The sequence below is a fragment of the Lagopus leucura genome, unplaced genomic scaffold, assembly GCF_019238085.1.
Source record: "Lagopus leucura isolate 7727_CA_CO unplaced genomic scaffold, USGS_WTPT01 Super-Scaffold_73, whole genome shotgun sequence".
Classification (NCBI taxonomy): domain Eukaryota; kingdom Metazoa; phylum Chordata; class Aves; order Galliformes; family Phasianidae; genus Lagopus; species Lagopus leucura.
Genome location: NW_024962252.1, coordinates 21,212,640 through 21,231,928, shown reverse-complemented (window position 1 = coordinate 21,231,928; position 19,289 = coordinate 21,212,640). Strand labels below are relative to the sequence as shown.

Sequence of the window (19,289 nt, the reverse complement as noted above, 5' to 3'; positions counted from 1 at the left end):
GCTTTAAAATGAGACTTTTGTTAAATAATGCCTGATTTCACTGCTTTGATAGCACCCCAGAGACATGGAAGACCTAACCTTAAAGCATGTATTATCAGATTAAAGACGTATTATCAGGTTGAACAGTGTCTAAGAACAGATTCAGTTCACTTTGAAAAACTAATGTGGAAATACCATATGCTGTAATTACTGGTTGTATTTGAATGACTGCTTACTCATCTTTACTGCTTCACTCTTTAGGGGGCAGTTCTTCTCACTGACCTAACGTTTCTAGGCACAGGTTGTCTAAAAAGTCCTAGAAACTGTTGTTTCATTGGTATAAGTATGCGAGAACTAACCGTGTTTTATCAATTTGAGTGTAAATTAACATCAGCTTGTGAGTGTTAAAACTTTGTTCAGGGCAGGCTTATTCTGCAGCCGAAAGAGAAATGCATCCCTGGAGCAGAATTACCAGATGCAGCTGAGACTTGATATACCACAGAAGATGACTTGTCCTTCTGTCTTCATTCTATATATCGATATCTTGAAGGACCAGTATGTCTTACCTTTCCCCAATGATCAGGGAATTTGATAATCATCTGTCAATATCTATAACTAGAGTAAGCTTGATGTTCAAGTATATAATTCACATTGGGAACAAAACAAATTAAGTTCCTTCAATTTGCTGCTGGCTTTTTAGAAATGTAGGCTTAAATTTAGAATTCTGATTTATATTCCAATGTTGTCTTCTGTAGCACTTTTTTGAAGAGCAGATGGAAGTTTTCTGATGGAATCAACTTGTTTCTAGTCTTAGTTTGTAAAATTGTGTAAACCTACTGTCATAGCAATCTCTAAATGTGTTTCTGTAGAGTGAGTCTATTTGGCTACAATTGGGAATGGTTTGGATTCCACAGTGGTCTTTACTTAGTCTTCATTCTGGTTAGGAATTAAGATGGTATGCTTATATATTAAATTATTGGGCAGCCAGACTTGAGTGGAGTTTGCTTGGGCTGGTATGGATCTGTTTCCCCTTGTCTTGTCTCCACAGACCAGTGAAAAGAGGTTTGCCATGTCTCTTAAATGTGTAGAGACAGGCAGGTGGGAAGACTAGGCTAACGAGCACAGCATTTATTCATGGTGAGATCTGGCTGACAGAGGAGTGATTTTGCTGAAAGGACCTGCAAATCCTTATAAATAGCCAGCTGAATGTTAGCTGGTGGTATGGCAGCAGAAAGGCAGTGTCCTGGGCTGTATCAGCAATAGAGGGATGATGACTCCACTGTATCTGGCACTTCTAAAGTCATATGAAGTCAGTATTAATGTCTCTGTTTTAGAAACTGGAAAATGGAAGCCCAGCTAAGAGAGAGTTTCTGGGGAGGCTGCTTTTCTGCTCATCTAGATGGCAAAGTAATTCTCTAAGAAGATTACAACTGTCCAGATGCATTGGCCCAGATTTCCCAATGGAGCTGACTCTAGTCTATTCATTTCAAATTCATTTCAGAATCTGAAATCTTGATCTTGTGTAGACTGACTTGTGTGTTTGTGTAGTTGTGTTCAAACCAATATGCTTTAAAAAGCATGAAATTGCTTCCTGCTGTTATGAGCCTGTGATAGAAGTTGTCTTCCAGTGTATGTCTGTGTGTATTGCTCCTATACTTAAGAAGCTTTAATGCAGGAACTGAAGTTGCAAGCTGCCTTTTGTGATTAAGGGGAATGAAATTAAACTTGATTTGCAAGTCTATAAGAAAATGTTTTTAATATTTGGTGAAACTTCCCTTGGAATTGTTGAGTAATGTTATTCGTAGAGCAAAGCTGAACTTGAGTTTAGTGGCAGATACTTATTGTGTAATGACTGTGGAATTCAATAGTTAATGTTTTTTGACCAAAACCCAGGAGTTTAGAAGTTTTCAGTAGGTTATGGTTATAGAAAGTCTTATAATATTCTGAGGGCTTCTGGAACCTGCATAATATTTATAATGCTTTGCTAAAATATTAACACAATTGATTGCTTTAGGATGTGATTATGGAAGGGAGAGAACAAACCAGTGATACCTTACAGCTACAACATACAGTAGGCTTAACAGGTGAAAACATGAGTGTCTGTTTTCTTTACTTTAGGCTTATGGTATGTCAGCATTGCCTCTGAACTTGATTAAGGGAACTACCAGTGCAGCTTATGAACGTTTGGAGAACACTGAAGATATTGAGGAAGTGGAGCAACGGATATTAAGGATTAAGTCAAAGGTATCGACTTTACTGTTCTCAGTTACCTAAGTATCTTTTTTCTTGGTTAGCTTACTAGTTGATGGTCATATTAAGTAAATTTGTGTTCCAGACAAAACTAGCAAGCAAGAAGTGATTAGCTTGCTATTTTGGAGTTATTTTGAAAGAAGTATGGTTAGTAGTCTAATAGAGACTGACAGCATTTATTTTTTTAGTCCACCAGCTGCAGTTGTTTGTACTTTGTTAATAATGATGCTGAGGAGCTAAACTCAACCTTCTCCAGTCCTGTTTAGATATATCGAAGGCACATTTTGTAGGGGTTAATAATATTAACTTCACTTAGCTTGCTACCAGTTAGAGCACCTACTCAGTGTAGTTATCAATGCTGGATACTTGCCATATAGAACTGCCATGAGTTTAGGTTAGATTCATCAAAATATTAATCATCTTTATGAATAAATAACAGCTCCAAATATTTTTGCTTCCTAGTTAATGTACTTTGTTGTTATAAAACATTTATTTGTGAAATGTATATGAATGGAAATCAGTTCTGAATCCTAAACCTCTTCAGGTTGTAATACCATTTGTAAACCACTGATGGCTTTGCAGCTCACTATGGTGTTGTGCATTATATAAGACAAAAGTTCTAAAGTACAGTGCAAGCTGAGCAGAGAATATTTCTCCTGTATGTACAAGATCCCTCACCTTTTTCAACCCATTTGAGATAATGGTTTGATTAGTAATCTTCCTAATCCTGAGTCATGGTTTGTTGTAACTTAATCTTTTCCACCCCAGCACTTTAATTCTGGTAGTCTCTATTCTGGTAGAGCTGTTATGTGAATTGAAATACTGGATTCCTAGCAGTGTTGAAATGGTTCTGACATTAGCACTTGGCTACCTCTATGTAGTGCAGATCCCTTAAATGCTGTATGAGTATTGTGTAATGAAATCTAAAGAGTAGTTTTCTATGGTATAACTTGGAAAGCTGTGGGCAATGGCTGGGGCAAAGGCACTTCTCTTTACTGGAATAATGAGAATAATAAACCCCTGGAAAGTCAACTATTTCTTGTTGCAGACTATTGGATTACAGAAGTTTGCTGGTACCTTTTGTTAACTAGATTTCATCAGATAATTAGGATCAAAAAGCAGGGTGTCTTTGTTCTAATTATTTCTGTATTTTCATCTAGTTATCAGTAAGAACTAATTTTCCATTATTTGAGTGATGGTCAAAATTGTGCCTCTGATTAGTTCCGAACTTCATGGTGTGAATTTTATGTCTAAAGTGATTTGTTGTAATTCAATAAGCAGGGTATCAAGTCTGTTTGTTCCATTGATTCAGTGTTCCCTGATCTTTTGCACTACTTTTCTGATAATCAGTGCAGAGATGGTCGACCTCTATCATCAAGGGATAGACGAGCTGTTCAACAACTAGAGGAGAGACTAAGGACACTTCGAAGGAGAGAGAGGCATCTAGAAACCATTGAGAAAAGTTGGTGGTTGAAGTTCTGTGAAGCCATCCGACCTCTGAAGGTAAAAAGTTGTTATGCTTTTTGTGCATTAGGTTGCATGTGATAGCTTTCAGCTTCGTTCTTTTGATTACTCTGAAATAAATGCCTCTTATTTTTGTGGAAATTACAACTACTAGAAAGAACACCATTTGATAGAGCAATTTCTCAACTACAAAACACTATTTTTCAAGATAGCTGCCACCATAAGCTATGCATTTTTGTCAGTGATGAAGAAGATCATATTTGCCATGCTTGTGTTTAAAAACAAACTGTGCCAGTGCACCAGCAGAGGTAATCTACTGTTGCCACTCCTGATATGCACCACCCACTGCCTCTCTGTGCTCACATCTGCTGTTTGATCTTCCTGTATGTTCAGTAGGTGTCACTGAATGCCAGTGGTTGCAATTTTTCCGCATGGAGGAATTCAGTCACACACCTTTGCTTCATACACATGTCCATGTCAGATGTTTTGTCAGACTGCTGCTCTGCTGCCATTTGTCACACAGCCACAAAATATAATGGAATATTGTGGGAATGTTTAATCTCCATTGTTATACCACCAACACCCACCTCTGGCACTGTGGGCCAGTGTAATAAAATAGGAAACATTATTTTTGGAGCAGCCCTCAAATGAAGTTCATCAATTACCATGTTGAATATCAACTGCTTATTATTAATATAATACCCCCATCAGATGCTACAGAAAGTAGATGTAGAAAAATCTATATTTATGTAGCCTTATAATAATGTACATCTAAATAAAAACTTAGGTATCTAATTTTACAGGCAGTATTCCTGTTTTTTTTTTTTTTTTTTGCAGCCTTTAAATACAAGCATAAGAAATATAGGCATGTAGAGTTGCTGTAGTTTTGTGTAACCCTAAGTGATATTTTTAATATTGCAGAATGTAAAACTGTAAGAAGGCAAGTCGCTTAATCACTAAAATGTAAGATCTAATGTTTGGCTAAGCTAGTTAGTTTGTTTGGAGCTAATAGGGGCTTTGCTATTTGTTGTCAGCTTGTTCAGCTGTTTCCATTATTGACAAAACAGAAAACATTAATACTTGGACTGCTTCTAGATCAGACTTGCATATGCTTTATTTTAATCACCTTTTGTTATCCTGCAAAGAAAGTGGTTTGTTGAAAATATTATATGGTGTTAAAGGTGGAATATAGCTGCTGTTTATTCCTCCTGCCTTCTCACTTAAGAGAATTCCAGTAGCATGAGTTTGTTTCTTTATTTCAATTCTGCTTCCTGTTCTGCAGCTCTTAAAAAAAAAAAAAAAAACACACAAAAACTGGATAGCTGCTGATTTGAGTATTGTGGTCACCAACTTTTGTTTTTCATATGGTAGTTTCTCACAGCTGCCAGGCACTGACTGAGCTTTTTTCCCCACTGTGTCTGCAACAGGATGAGTGTCCTGCTGTGGATCTGTTGGAACAAGCTGTATCCATGATATGCAGTTTCTAGCTTATTCTTACAAAATACACTTCTGTAGTCATCTGCTAGTGAAGCCTTGCCACCTGCATCCAGTATACCAGTCTACTATCTGTCGCAGGCTTTCTGTAGCCTATGTATGTGGATAAATGGTATATGTAATGTGTGCATATAGGACCTATTCAGAATAGCAAGTGTCAACAATCCTCTAGGTCAGTTTGCTTTTAATGGTTTTTACAGAAACAAGATGGACATCTTGTGTAGAGTAGTAGAATAACACTTTGAATAGATCCCTGCAGCTAAAGCCTGTTTACAGTCTTGTTAAGGGTAATTGTATGACTAACAGGTTGTTGAAAACATATCTTGTAGATATATTTACCTGTCTTCTGGCAAAGGATGACTGGATTACAGAGGTGGTAATTCTGTGACCAGAAAACCCATACAGTGTCAGAAATGGTTACTTGTAGCCATGTTGGAAAACAAATCAAAGGACTGATACTTCTTATAGCTTGCATTGTAGTCTGTGCTGTACATGAGCAGTTAATGTTAGAGTGGTGTAACATTAAAAACAAGATATGATAAGGGAATGTGAAATGTACTACGTTGCTATAGCAAATTTGGATGTTACTTTTTTTCTCAAGCGTATGAAAATATGAAGAAGAATCCTTCCTTCTTGATAAGTCAGGTAGCTTATATTAATCAAAGTTGCTTGTAGCCAGCAGAAGAGAGATGTTGACAAGAATATATGCATTTTGATTAAGCATCCTGTGAAGTAATTGCTTGATCAATAGTAAACTAGATACGTAGAACTTTTCTTGATACTCAGTCAGTGTAAAAGACTGTCACTGTGGTAAGTCTTTGATCTTAGTCTTTTGATCTTAGTTGATATATATATATACACCTATTTTAGAAGGAAAAATACTTCTGTGGGACAGGATTGCCACAGTGTTTCTTAACAACTGTAGGGTATAATTTTAGCATTACGTTGGCCTGTACTTTATAGAACTGAAGATGGCTGTAAGCATTTAGCTCTGCCATTGCTGCTATTAATGCTGAGTAGATGAAATTGAAGTCCAAAAGATTTCAGTTTGAAACTCGTAGTGGATAACTTAAAAACTACACCAAACCCTTTCATTTGAAACAGGTGTCTGTAGCTCTTCACTTCAATGGTTTTGATGTTTCCTTTGATTGAAAGTAGCTTGTAGCTCCTTCAGCTTTCTACATTAACCTTACATTTGAGAAATGTGATGGCCACACGTAGTGTCTGTTGTACTTCAGTAATTGATTGTATTCTCATAGGATAGTTTACAATATCACTAGCTACACAGATTATTGCTTATGATCAGGATGGTTTTCCAGTGTTTTTTATTGTTTCTGTGGTTTTATCCTCTTATTATCCTCAGTGAGCTGCTGATTTAAGAATCCCAGACTAAAACAGCAGAGCTGCAGATCAGTAATTCTTCCTGGCAAATTTTAATTTGAAGTAGGGTGCTTTAAAGCATATTACAAAACTTGTTTACTGTGACTTTTCCTAAAGCTGTCCTATGAGGGTTGTAATGTCCATCATTCTATTATTGTCTCAACTCTTGCAAAACTGTTTTACTGTTACTTCTATAGTAACTGAGTCGTCTCCATATAACTTTTGAATGGTTCAAATTAGTGGCCTTTATGAAGAGCAGGAAATATTTTTATAGCCATATGTAATAGTCCTGATCAGTGTAGGAGTTCTTTAAAGTCTCTCAAACTTCAGATTAAACTCCTCATGTCAAATACTAGACATGGGAAAGTGCTATTTCTGCTTTGTTTGGGAGGGTGAGATTTATGGGAGTTGTATTCTATCAATTTCAAAGGCCTCTGTGTTCAGAAATAACACTTGGGTTTGTTTTACAGCACTAACTCAATGTCTTCGCTCAGACTTCTCACTCTTTGTGTATTGTCCTTCTAACTCTTAATTATTTTTGTTACGTTTGAGTATCTATTGTGAGTTGTTCAAGAAAAAGCTTCATATTCTCCTGGGGAATACATTTTCTTTACATGGATTAAAGAAAATTTTGCAAATCAGATTTGTTTTACTCAAAGCTATATAAAGGTGTATCAAACTCAGAACAGAATATACTGAGTTAGAAATGACTCACGTGAAGGTGTAGGCTTTCAATTCAGACAGAATGAAGATACTGGAAGATCCTGAGGATGTGAGTAGTGAGTGGCATGGAGTTATCATTTAATGTCAAGCTAGTCTAGTTTTTCTACAAACCTAACCTTTCTTGTCAGAAGAATCTGCTCTAGCATGTGAGATCCCTGTAGGCTCATATCCTGAAGGAGATAGGTGCCTTCTCTGAATGTGAATAGCTGTTCTACTGGTCTTTTCTGTAGATAGCAGGAAAACTTCTACTCTGGTGCCTGGAGTACCTCCTCATTTTTCTTTCTGGCATTGGTGCTTGTAATGCTGTTGCTCACTTCTCATTTCTTTCTATTCTGACATCTTCTCACAATCACAGAATAGTCTGAGTTGGAAGGGACAGTAAGGATCATGAAGCTACAATGCCTCTCCCACAAGCAGGGCCACCAACCTCCTCATTTAATACTAGACTAGGCTGCCCAGGACCCCATCCAACCTGGCCTTGAGGACCTCCAAGGATGTGGCATGCACAACCTCTCTGGGCAGCCTGTTCCAGCACCTCACCACTCATAGTAAAGAGCTTTTCCCTGACATCCAATCTAAATCTTTCCTCCCTCAACTTAAAACCATTTCTCCTTGTCGTGCTGTTATCTACCTTTTCAAAAAGAGTTGATTCCCCTTCTGTTTGTAGGCTCCCTTTAGGTAGAAAAGGCTGCAATGTGGTCACCCTATAGCTGCCTTTTCCCCAGGCTGAGCAAACCCAGCTCCCTCCTCCTGTCTTCATAGGGGAGGTACTGCAGCCCTCTGATCATCTTTGTGGCTCTCCTCTGAACCTTCTCCAACAGCTCCCGAATTTTACTGTTTCTGAAATGGTTTCCCAGAGTTGCCATCACTGGCTGCTGGGTTTAGCTGTGCTCTGAAGTGAGGCTGTTTGGAGCTGGCTGGAACTGGCCGCTTATTAGAAGCCAACCCTCCAGCCACTGCACTCTCAGCTACTTGCTGAGATAACATGTAACACAAATGTAACATAATCATGTTACATTTGTGCCACTGCTTTTTTAACTATGTTAATAGACACCAGCCCTGAGAGATTGATTGCTCCTCTATGTCAACAGTTTACGGGCAGGTTCGGCCCAGTTCTGTGGCTAGCAGGGTGGAGGGATTTTGCAAAATTTGTGCCTCTGGAAAAAGGAAACGGGGGACCCCCAAAATAATTACAAACAGTGGCAATGATCTGAGGAGAAACAAACTAATTTACTAAATATATTATCGAAATGCAAGATAGCACACTATAATAATATAATTAGAATTGAAGCCAATAAATCAAATATAATGAGAGAGAGAATGTCTGAAAGGTGGATAGGCCTCACCACAACGCTGAGGTGAGATGCGCAGTCCAGTTGAGCAGCAGGGAGACTGGCGAGAGCCGGTGAAGAAGATGAAAAAGTGCCCATCAGGTGACCTTGCCAGGAGTTCTATCTCCTTTCCGTGACCACGAAGTCCTCTGTGGAATGTAGTTCTCCTTCTCTTCTGGGCAGGTACCCAGGACTTGAGCATTGCCAGTTAAACTCCCAGTGCCCCACATGATGTTATGATGTGGAATACCAAAAATCACAAAACCATGACATTCCACCCCTTATTCTACATCACTGCATCATGCTTAACATATACAAACAATAATTACCAAACATTAAACACAAGCACGTGCAAACCTATATATGGAATTACTGACTGCACTCCCCCAACATCAAATTCCCTTGTGGTACACATTGGATATCCCTTTTTCTCTGCATCACCCACCATGTAGACCCAAGTCCCTGGGCGAAAACAGTGCTGCGAAGAGGTTTACCCTTCCTGGAAGCTGTAAAGACCCAAACTGCTTTTCCTAGCATGTTCTTTACATGTACTACAGGCACCTTATCTCCCTTGACAGTATGTAGGGAGCCAGCAGGACCATCACAATTGATCAGTCCTCTAGTATTGACCAACCAGGTGGCTTCTGCCAAATGCTCCTCCCAGTGCTTAAATGTTCCGCCACCCATTGCTTTCAACATGGTTTTTAACAACCCATTGTAGTGTTCAATTTTACCAGAAGCTGGTGCATGATAGGGGATATGATAAATCCACTCGATGCCATGATCTTTGGCCCAAGTATTTACAAGAGAATTTTTGAAATAAGTCCCATTATCTAACTCAATTCTTTCTGGAGTGCCATGTCACCACAGGACTTGTTTCTCGAGACCTAATATGGTGTTTTGGGTGGTAGCATGGGGTACTGCAAATGTTTCAAGCCACCCAGTGGTTGTCTCTACCATAGCGAGCATGTAACACTTACCATTGCAAGATCATGGCAAGGTGATATAATCAACCTGCCATGCCTCCCCATATTTATATTTTTGCCATCGCCCTTCCTCCCAGAGAGGTTTCATCCACTTGGCTTGTTTAATTGTGGTGCATGTGTCACAATCATGAATAACCTGTGCAATGGCATCCATCATTAAGTCCACCCCTCAGTCTCTAGCCCATTTGTATGTTGCATCACAAAGCCATGACATTTTAAATGTTTGTTTCTTTGATATTGGTTTAAAGTCATGGAACAATTACCATAAGCTGATTCACTTTTTTTTTTTTTCCATTGATATGAGTGCCACTGTAGGAAATAACTGGGCAGGCAAGGGCAAGTGTTCTAGCTTTTTGTTAGGGACACACACCTGTTCCCATGTCTACTCAGAATGAAATTGTCCTAAATTCCATGATCGTCTCAGTAACATCCAAGTTTTTCAGAGATCAAACAGTTTAGCTTCCCAGACTTCTGGGAGCAGGGATAGGATGTAAAGAGTTCTCTGTATAACTCTAACAAGGATGATGTTGTGGGGGGGTGCAAGAAGCAGCACATGCTATACACTAATGACTTTGTAATGTCTACAGTCTTGCATGAAAACGTGGTTCTCTTTTTGGCAGTTCCTTGATACATACTCTAGGATTAGAAGATCCATGCAAATGCTTACAGTTGATGAGAGAAGTGGCATGAGTTCAAGGCAGCAGATCTGCAACCTACTCAGTAGCAAATGTATTTTGAGTACAAGTAGGAGTTAGGTTAGTGTTTTGCACTTGATTGTTTTAGAAACTGATCTGACAATGGAGCAGGCCTGATTAAAGTGAAAATAATAATAGAGCTTGAGTTGTGATAGCATTGAGACCTTGCTTACAAAAATACTGTGGTGTAGAAGTGAACTTAATCTTGTGTTGAAAGCTTTGAATTCTTTTAATATGAATTAAAGATTGCTTTTTTCTTTGGATGATAACCTTCTTCAGTTCCTCTGTATGCTGTTTGGCTGAAACCCAAGTTGTTTTTTGCCTGATCTAGTAGTCAAAGCTTTTTAGTACCAGTTTAATAAATAGGCCTGTTAAAAGAACAAGAGGTTCTGTTTAATCAAGTGCTGTCCTTTGTTTTAAAATAGAATGTGTTCTCAGGGGTTTGAATTCCTTCTCATTTGTGCTGTGACAGAGCAGAATTTAGAACCCTTGGTAAATTTTCATGGCTGTATCTAAAATATTTTAAGAGAATCCAGTTGGCTTAAACTAGTAGACAGCAGTACAGCTATACTAACCTGCTCTTAATTTAACTTCATCAGATTGCTCTTCAGCTGATAGAGATTCAGACAAACTGTGTAAGTTGCAAGCTTGCCTGTGAGTCTCAGTGTTAGTGTTTATTAATTAGCTATGTGCTGATTAATAGAAGTGAAGCCTTGGTTAGTCTATAGGGCAAGTTATAAGGTATGGGAAGAATGTAGATAACATGAGGTTTCTTACATAGAAGATCTGAGTCAATGGCTGCTATGAAATTACATGAATGTAAGTTGATGTTAATTGTGATTTAGAAGTCTTAATAGCCCTGTAGAAGCATCAAATGAACTAAGGGAGAATTGTAGGCCTTTAAGTTTGATAGAAAAGGCTTATGTTAATGCAACTGGAGTTGAGGTTAAAACATGAGAAGAAGTGCTTTATCAATTGTTTATTCACTTAAGTGTAATGCCTTGTTTCAAAAGACATATGCCAGAGGAAGTATGGATATATCTACTGCCTGTAGTTAATAGGAAGTCATAAAGTAATGCAAGCTTAATGTTTTTTTTTGTGCTTCTGTTTCTTGAACAGCTAATTCCTAGTGAGAGTTTACTGTGGAGAGATACGATCTTAAAACATTCCGTTCTTAGTTTGTACATCAGGCAGTTTTATATTGGTGATCCAGGTTTCCAAGCAAAAGCTTACTAAAAAAGCTTTCCAACACTTCAGAAATATTAGCAATAGCTGATAATTACAGTGGTCTGTAGCAGTTATTTGTACATAACTATTCTTCTGATTTGTTAGCAAAATAAGAGCAGTGGTTGGCTTTTGTCTGTTTAAAACTGTTGAACAGGTTAAATGACTTCCCTTGGGCAGCTGAAGGAATATAGAACTTTGCTTCTAGAACTCTCTAGAGGAGAGGTTATCTGGTTATTTTGATGTGTTAATGTCAACTTTATCATTTGTCCTTAGATGAAAGCATATCTAAGTATGGCAGTATTCAAGTTGCATTTATATTTTCTTGAAACTCAACTCTTCTACTACTGCAGTAGTTGTTTTCTTGTCTGTTCAAGTCTAAAGATCATTTCAAAGGTAAATTCCTGGGTAACTCAAACCTATGAGTTAAAATACTCTGAAAGCTGCTTTCTGTAACTTGAGGTTTGAAAGCTACTTTGAAATAATAATAGCGGTGACTGAGGACATGCAGGCAGAAGCAAGATGCAATTTTAGCACATAGGCCTGCTTACTTGAATTTTACATCAGTTCATCGAACTGATTTTTGTCAGCATTCCTCCAAATAGCTCTATGGAAGAGAGCTCTCAACTGAGAAATAATTGTACCTTGTTTAAATGGAGCACACTACTGGATGTGGTAGTGCAGCAGTGGAAATATACTTAATGCCCAAATGCCTTCATATTGTGAAGGTTTTCCATTCTATATAACAAATATTGATAATACATTCTGGTGAATGTTATGTTCATTTAATGTAACATCTGTGTTCTTAATGGCACTTTTTTGACATTTCTAGACTTATTGAAAGGATGTAGTGCTAAGAGATTTAGCCTGAAAAGGGTAGATTTCGATTAGATCTAAAGAATATATTCTTTACTCAGAGCGTGATGAGTTGTTCAGAGAAATTGTTGATGCCCCCTTGAAATGTTCAAGGTCATGTTCAATGGGACTCCAGGCAACCTGAAGGTGTCCCTGCTCATGGCAGGGGATGTTTGAACTTGATCTTACAACCCAGGATGTACTTCAACACTTGACTCTGAGCTCAATGTATCTGCTGGACAGAAGTGGTTCTCGTCTTGGGTGCTCATATTTTTGAATGCTGGACATAAATCTTTTTACCTGAGTAAGCGTTTCTAGTGCTTCTGTCAAATCTTTACCAAAACTATTTTTAACTGCTTGTGGTCTGAGCTCCAAGATTGCTAGTCCTTTATTGGAACTCAGACAAGTTTTGTTATTTTATCAACTGCAGGCATTTTCAGTTTCATTGTAAAACGTTTTTGCTTCCAGATTGTATGGGGAGTATTCTTCATCATTGTAGCACTGCTCTTCACTGTCTCTCTCTTCTTGTCAAAGTAAGTAAATTTCAACACTTTTTTAACTACTTGATCTATGCACTTTCTCTTCTAACATCTAACTCAGTTTGGGGTGATTTGCTTCAGGAGCAGTTTCTTTCCTATGATATATTTTTATAACCAGTGCTGCATTTTTCATTGTAATGCATATTGAAATCAAAATGTGCTAAAACAATCAAGGGCATGTCTCAGTTTAACTGCATGCTGCTGAAAACAGTTCTGATGTGGTAGAGAAATCATGAACTTTAAGCAAACTTTATTAAGACTATGGATCTATTGAGTGCTTGAATGAACTTAAGTGTGTAGGTACTTGCTGGGCTGGTTAACAGGTGTTTTTCCTTGTGGTAAATGATATGTAATGTGTAATCACGTACATTATAATTGTTTCATATAATTGAAAGTAACATGGACAGCTACAAAGTAGAGATTTTAATGAAGATCGTTACCAACACTTGAAACTTCTGGTTAAGTTTCTTTAATTTTTCAGACTGGGCAAATAAGTTATATGGCCTGAACTAAGGAAGAACCAAAACATTGAGGAAATAAAGAAATCAATATAGATTTCTTAGAATGAGTGCAGTGAGTTTTATAGAACAATGGGTCTATATACGTATGAAACAACTCTTAATCTCTAGGCTTAGTTCAGCTTTTTTTTGAGCTGCTGTTTTAAATTTAACAACTCCTGAATAACCATAGAGCTTACCCAGTTTTTCTTAATTTCTACAGTTTAGACAAAGCTCTACATTCAGCTGGCTTTGACTCTGGATTTATAATTTTAGGAACCAATTTAACCAATCCATTGAATATGCTGCTACCTGTTCTTCAAACAGTAAGTAAATTAATTGGTGATGTACAGATATAAGGAAGTTCCTCTGATTATTGAAGCTGCTAAAGGACATACTGTACTTCTAAGTAACTTAAAGAAAATTGTCTAGATGTGTTCTATAAAATCAAGGCAGCTTTTTTACTGATGATTTGTTCTAGCTAATGGATGTAGAATATGAAGATCTTGGGTTGATGAAAGTCATCAAGAGAAAGGTAGTGCTGGAGGCGAACTTTGATCGGAAAGATGTAGTTGCAGTGTTGATGATGGTTGTCACACAAGTTATTACACAGAGAATAACAGCAACTTTTTTCATGTCCTTTTTATTTATGTATGTTTATATTTATTTATTTATATTTGAGTTTTTTTGTTTAATGACTTATGCCTCTTAAGGGAAATGTACCTCAATTTTCAATGTATTTATTACATCCTGTAAAGATATACTATGTTCTGTGCAGTTAGGCATGTTATAATACTGTATTACTCTAAAATAAAATGTGTTTTTTCTTATGTATGAACTCAAGTAGATTTGGAAGACAACATTTCCACATGAATTTTACAAACATGAAACAGTAATGGTTAAACTAACGAAAGGGAAGCGTTAATTGTTAGTAGTTCAGTTACCCCTGAATTCTGTCCATAATCACACTGTAATGGTTTGGTACAAAGCATTGCTTACTCAGTAGTTTCAAAAACTATTAACCACTACAGCTTATCGCTGGGAAAAGCAGTGTTCAGCGGTAGCGTTATCTTTAACTGTTAAATGCTGTACTCAAGTATGTTCAGAAATAATCACACGCTTATATAGTTTTAAGATTAGTTTTGTTGCTGTGCTTTTTCTGTTCTGAAAGTATTTTTAAAAAGCAGGTATTTTGTGGCCTGAAAATAAGTGAAGTTTTAAGTTAAGAGAAACACTTAGCTAGTTTCATAAACTGTAAGCTCTGTTAACAGGAAACCATACTAGCTCTATTTGGGGAGACGTACAAAGCTTTTAAATGACTTACTACCTCAGATGTTTTAGATAAAGCTAAGTAGTTTCTAAGTGGGGGAAGAGCATATCTTCTACTTAAAGATCGTTTTGTCATTTCAAGTTCTTGTGTGTTTTTTGTTTTTTAGGTTTTCCCACTTGATTATATTCTTATTACAACTATTGTTATGTACTTTATCTTCACTTCAATGGCAGGGATTCGAAATATGGGTATTTGGTTCTTCTGGATAAGGGTAAATATCACTTAATTTTATAAAGCAAACTATTAATGTCTGGGAAATGTCCCATGGAATATTTTTAATGAGTAGTTATGTACTGCTTCTGAAATACAGAGATGCCACAAATGTTATTTGTATCTGTAATGTGTGCTAATAGCATACTGTGCAACTTCTACTGTTTTGGAAAGCTACTCTGTTTTGCAAGCTGTCAGACAAGACTGTTCTATTGTGATAAGTAATAGACAGTTGACTCCTTTGGTATATGAAATCATTGGCTTCTGACTCTTTGAAGTTGGAGCCATGTGATTTTGATGCACTGAAATATTAATAAGCTTCTTAAACTCAGAAAAGTGGAGTCAAGCTCGACTTGATTTTTATGTGGCAAGACAGTTTCTCTAATTAGATTGAGTGCAGTGATATACCGTATCTAAGTATGTGCAAGTAGTATTACTGTATTTAAAGAAACAGCATAGCAATCACACTTGTGATCCTTGGCTAATCACTTCCCCTCTTTTGCTCCTACTTTGCTTTTACCCACTGATACCCTTTTCTGTGGTGATATCCCAGAACTGCAAATGGTGACAGTAAGTTTTGGCAATGTGCTGAGACTTGTTGCTGTTTTTGGTCTTCATCGTTTACTAGATGCCAGTTTCTTTTCTCTTATGACACTTCATCTAAGCCTGTGGGCATCACAGTGGAGTAGGGTTATCTACCGATAGCAGCAAGGGATTATTTTCTTCTCTGGAGAAGAAAGTGGAGAAGATGCAGCTCCATCATGCACAGTTGTTTTCAGTACTTAAGAATACAATCTCATGATTCCCTCCTCTGGTTTTGTCTGATTAGAGAAGCAATGATAGATGACATTACACCTTAGCCAGAGGATGCAGTACTTCTTGGCAAGCCATAGCACTGCTTAATAAATGTGATAAGCAACACTATTTGTTATCTCACTATTTCACTATTAATTGTTTTAGGAAGCTTCCTGATCTATAAATGCTCTGGATCACTGGTACAATTATTTTGATTAAATAGCTACGTTTAGAACTTCATGTAAATACACCTGAAAATCTGCTTTAACTCACTGGAATTAAGTTGCTGGAAGAGAATTTATAGCAGCTTTCCAGTAGAATTGTATTCCTCATTTAGGTTGAGGAGAAAATTGATTATTTATTTATTTTTTTTTACCTAAAACCAACTTGATTTTTAATCATTAGCTCTTGTATGTTTTCTACTTGCAGCTTTATAAAATCAGACGAGGAAAAACTAGACCTCAAGCACTATTATTTCTCTGTATGATACTTCTGTTGATAGTTCTTCATACAAGTTACATGATCTACAGTCTTGCTCCTCAATATGTAATGTATGGAAGCCAAAAATACCTGGTACAGGTAAGATGCCACGTGGCATGTGTTTTTTATTTACAAGTTTAGTCATACTTATGCAGATTTCTCAAATTGGGCTCATTCTTAGCTCTTAAAGAATTTTCTAGTCAGGTTTTTTCAGCTATTACTGAAACTGCTTGGTACTGCATAAGCCTAAAATGGCTGTACTGTGTATAATGTCACATAATTCCTTGATAATCTCTACACAGTGCCAAACTTTGAATTATGCTTCATTTCTATTGATAAGAAGCTGCAAGCTTCCACTAGATTTTGGAGATAACATGAGTGATTGAAAGTAATGCTGCTTTCCACAGTTAATGTTCTCATGTATATTTGAGATGACAAAGATATAGCCTTGTACAGTAGAGGATATTCAGAAAGCATCTGAACATGCACTGATTAATCAAGTGTAAGGATCAGTTTTTTTTCAAGTTCTAAAACAGTTTGAATTGGAACAGGAATATTTGACTTTCCAGTAATTTTCTTGCAAAACCATCTTCTTCCTATCTTGGCTATTTAAGTACTATCAAGTATATTGGAGGCTATCATCTAACTCTTCTACCAGGTTGTAACTGTATTCAGTATCATCATTCAAGCCTAGCACTTAAATGGTTTCTTCATCACCAAGGATGAATTCCAAATTCTGTTCATGAAAGCATAAGACTTACTCTTAGATACAAAGTATTTTGCCCAGGCTTTCAAAGGGCATAACTTGTTCATTTCTTCTAAATGAAAGCAGAATTTTTTTATGTGAAACTAGTCTTAAATGATAGCTTCTTTATGTACTGTTCAAAATCTAAGTCCTTCTAAATGCATAAGTTCATCAAAGCTTCTTTTTTTAAAAAATAAACTAGTACTATACTGAAAAATGCTTATTTGAGGGAATGTGGGCTAACTTTATGTATTTACATAGAGTAATAAGACAATTGATGGCCAGCCAAAGAATGTCACAGCATTTGTAGTGAAAGACTGTGATGCAGATGCACCTGAAGGTAAGAAACTTGTTTCTTGTGTATACAGTAATATGAAGTGTGTGCATAGGTGTAATAGGGAGCTCAAATTTTTTACTTTGATTTTGTGTTCTAATGAGATTTTAACATACAGTTATGTCCAGAAAACATACTACTGACAACTTACTGAAGTTTAGTAGAAGCAGTTCAATGGTGTATTGCAGTTAACTTTAGTCTATGTTTTAATATGTACGTAGAAGATCTTAATAAACTCAAGGCTGTGAATAGCTTAGCATTTTAGCATCTGAAATGTCATAGTGCATGTTTACTATCCAAACATTCAGTGAAATATTCTGTCAACATTTGTAATGTACTCAAGAAAATTAAGATCTGAACTTCTTAGTGCCAATTTGCAAATAAAGAGAATTTTGCAGTTAAGGTGTAAGTACAGGCTGTTCTGTGAGCAACAATACTTGAAGACCTTGACATTTTAGACTATTGTCCTGCAATTCTCTTAATTTCTCTTGCATCCAGTGTTATTAACCATCCCTTTTTGACTGCTGTTGTACTGTAGATAATATGGAGCTGTGAATAGTGACTGGCAAGCAGATGAATAATGAGGGAGCTTTTCCTGACTTTTCTATGTTTTGCGATCAGTTTTTGAGACAGTTTCTGTAGATACCACTCTTTCTTGACACTGGCCTTGAGCTGGGAATTTCTTTAAGAAACCTAGCTAGCCAAGCTAATAATCTGGACTTTTTTCAGCATTTTCTCCTTTTTTCTTTTGCCCATAACCAATTCTTGAACCATTTGAATCAAAACAGGTGCTTCAATATTGATGCTGCAGTTTTAGGCCCCTATCAATTTTTGATTGTTTTGACCTTATTTAAAAGAAGTCAGCTCAGCCAAAGATATATGGCCTTCAGTATGGTTCATGTTTTTTCGTTGAAGCTCTCAGTTGTTTTCTCTGTCACTTTCAGCTTCTGTGTAGTAAGTTGAATTGAGTATGCTTTAATATACTTAAAAAAAAAAAAAAAAAAAAGGTGTGTCTAATCGATACAAAAGATAGACAGTGCTCTTAAGTCTTCTATTCTCACCTTACCAACATTCTGTAAGTACTGAACCCCGACTTCTGGAACATCTTAGCGACTCTTCAGCTTCTGTTCTCATTTGTGTTATTGGGAAGGATGTTAATTTTAAATGTTTGTAGTAGTGAAATTAACTGGATGTATGATCTGTTCTCAAGTTTTTGATCTTTTGCAGTGTATTTCCCATGTATGTACTCACCTCAAATTTAATATATTGGTTTCTATTCATATTTCTTTTGTCATCTACCATGAGTGGTGGATTTTTCTAGACTCCACTGAAATAAATTGTTCATTCACATTTTTGATAGCTGCTTTTAGCCATAATGTAGTCTGAGATGCTTTGATATTTTTTTTTAGGGATGTAATATTCAACTTGTATTGAAACTGCAATACTGCTAAAATTAACTCTTCTGTGGCAGAGTTCAGAAGAGTGAAATCAGTTGTCTTTCAAAATGAGATCACATAGAAGTTCTTATAGATCTTTCTTGTAAGCAGCTTCTCTGGTTAATACTTGCTGGAAGAAGAATGTACCCTGTCATTGATAAGCTCATTAGTCTTGACTTCTCTGGAGAAATTTGGGTTTGATCTTAATCAGACTTTGCTGTTAAATTTAAGTGAGATTGGGCTGAGAAGTAAGTTTCCTAAGTTCTACCTGTAGTTGGTGACATTCATAAGTACTTTACCTACTATGATTTTTTTCCTAACTTTTTTTGTGCAATAGAAACAATATAGCTGATGCGTAAAGCTTGTTTTCTGATGTGCTTGAACACAAGAGTTGGCCTGTGTAAATGAAATGATGGCTTTAGTTTATTAACATCATTGCAGTGGGTATCTTTGAGTCATGCTCTCCTTCTTAATTGGAAAGAGGAGGTGCAGGGATTGACATGCTGTCCTGTGCGAGCCTAATCTAAGTAGAGGGTGAGTTA

General features: G+C 36.8%; 1 protein-coding gene across 1 annotated transcript in view; it reads left to right on the top strand.

Moving 5' to 3' along the window:
- The window catches only part of LMBRD1 (LMBR1 domain containing 1), a 66,945-nt gene that overhangs the window by 35,497 nt on the left and 12,159 nt on the right, over positions 1 to 19,289 (top strand). The window contains exons 8-14 of the mRNA XM_042893330.1: positions 2,098 to 2,223; positions 3,580 to 3,732; positions 12,850 to 12,914; positions 13,641 to 13,743; positions 14,854 to 14,958; positions 16,182 to 16,331; positions 17,239 to 17,317. Coding sequence (XP_042749264.1) covers positions 2,098 to 2,223; positions 3,580 to 3,732; positions 12,850 to 12,914; positions 13,641 to 13,743; positions 14,854 to 14,958; positions 16,182 to 16,331; positions 17,239 to 17,317 — 781 coding nt within the window. The remainder of the gene's footprint in view (positions 1 to 2,097; positions 2,224 to 3,579; positions 3,733 to 12,849; positions 12,915 to 13,640; positions 13,744 to 14,853; positions 14,959 to 16,181; positions 16,332 to 17,238; positions 17,318 to 19,289) is intronic.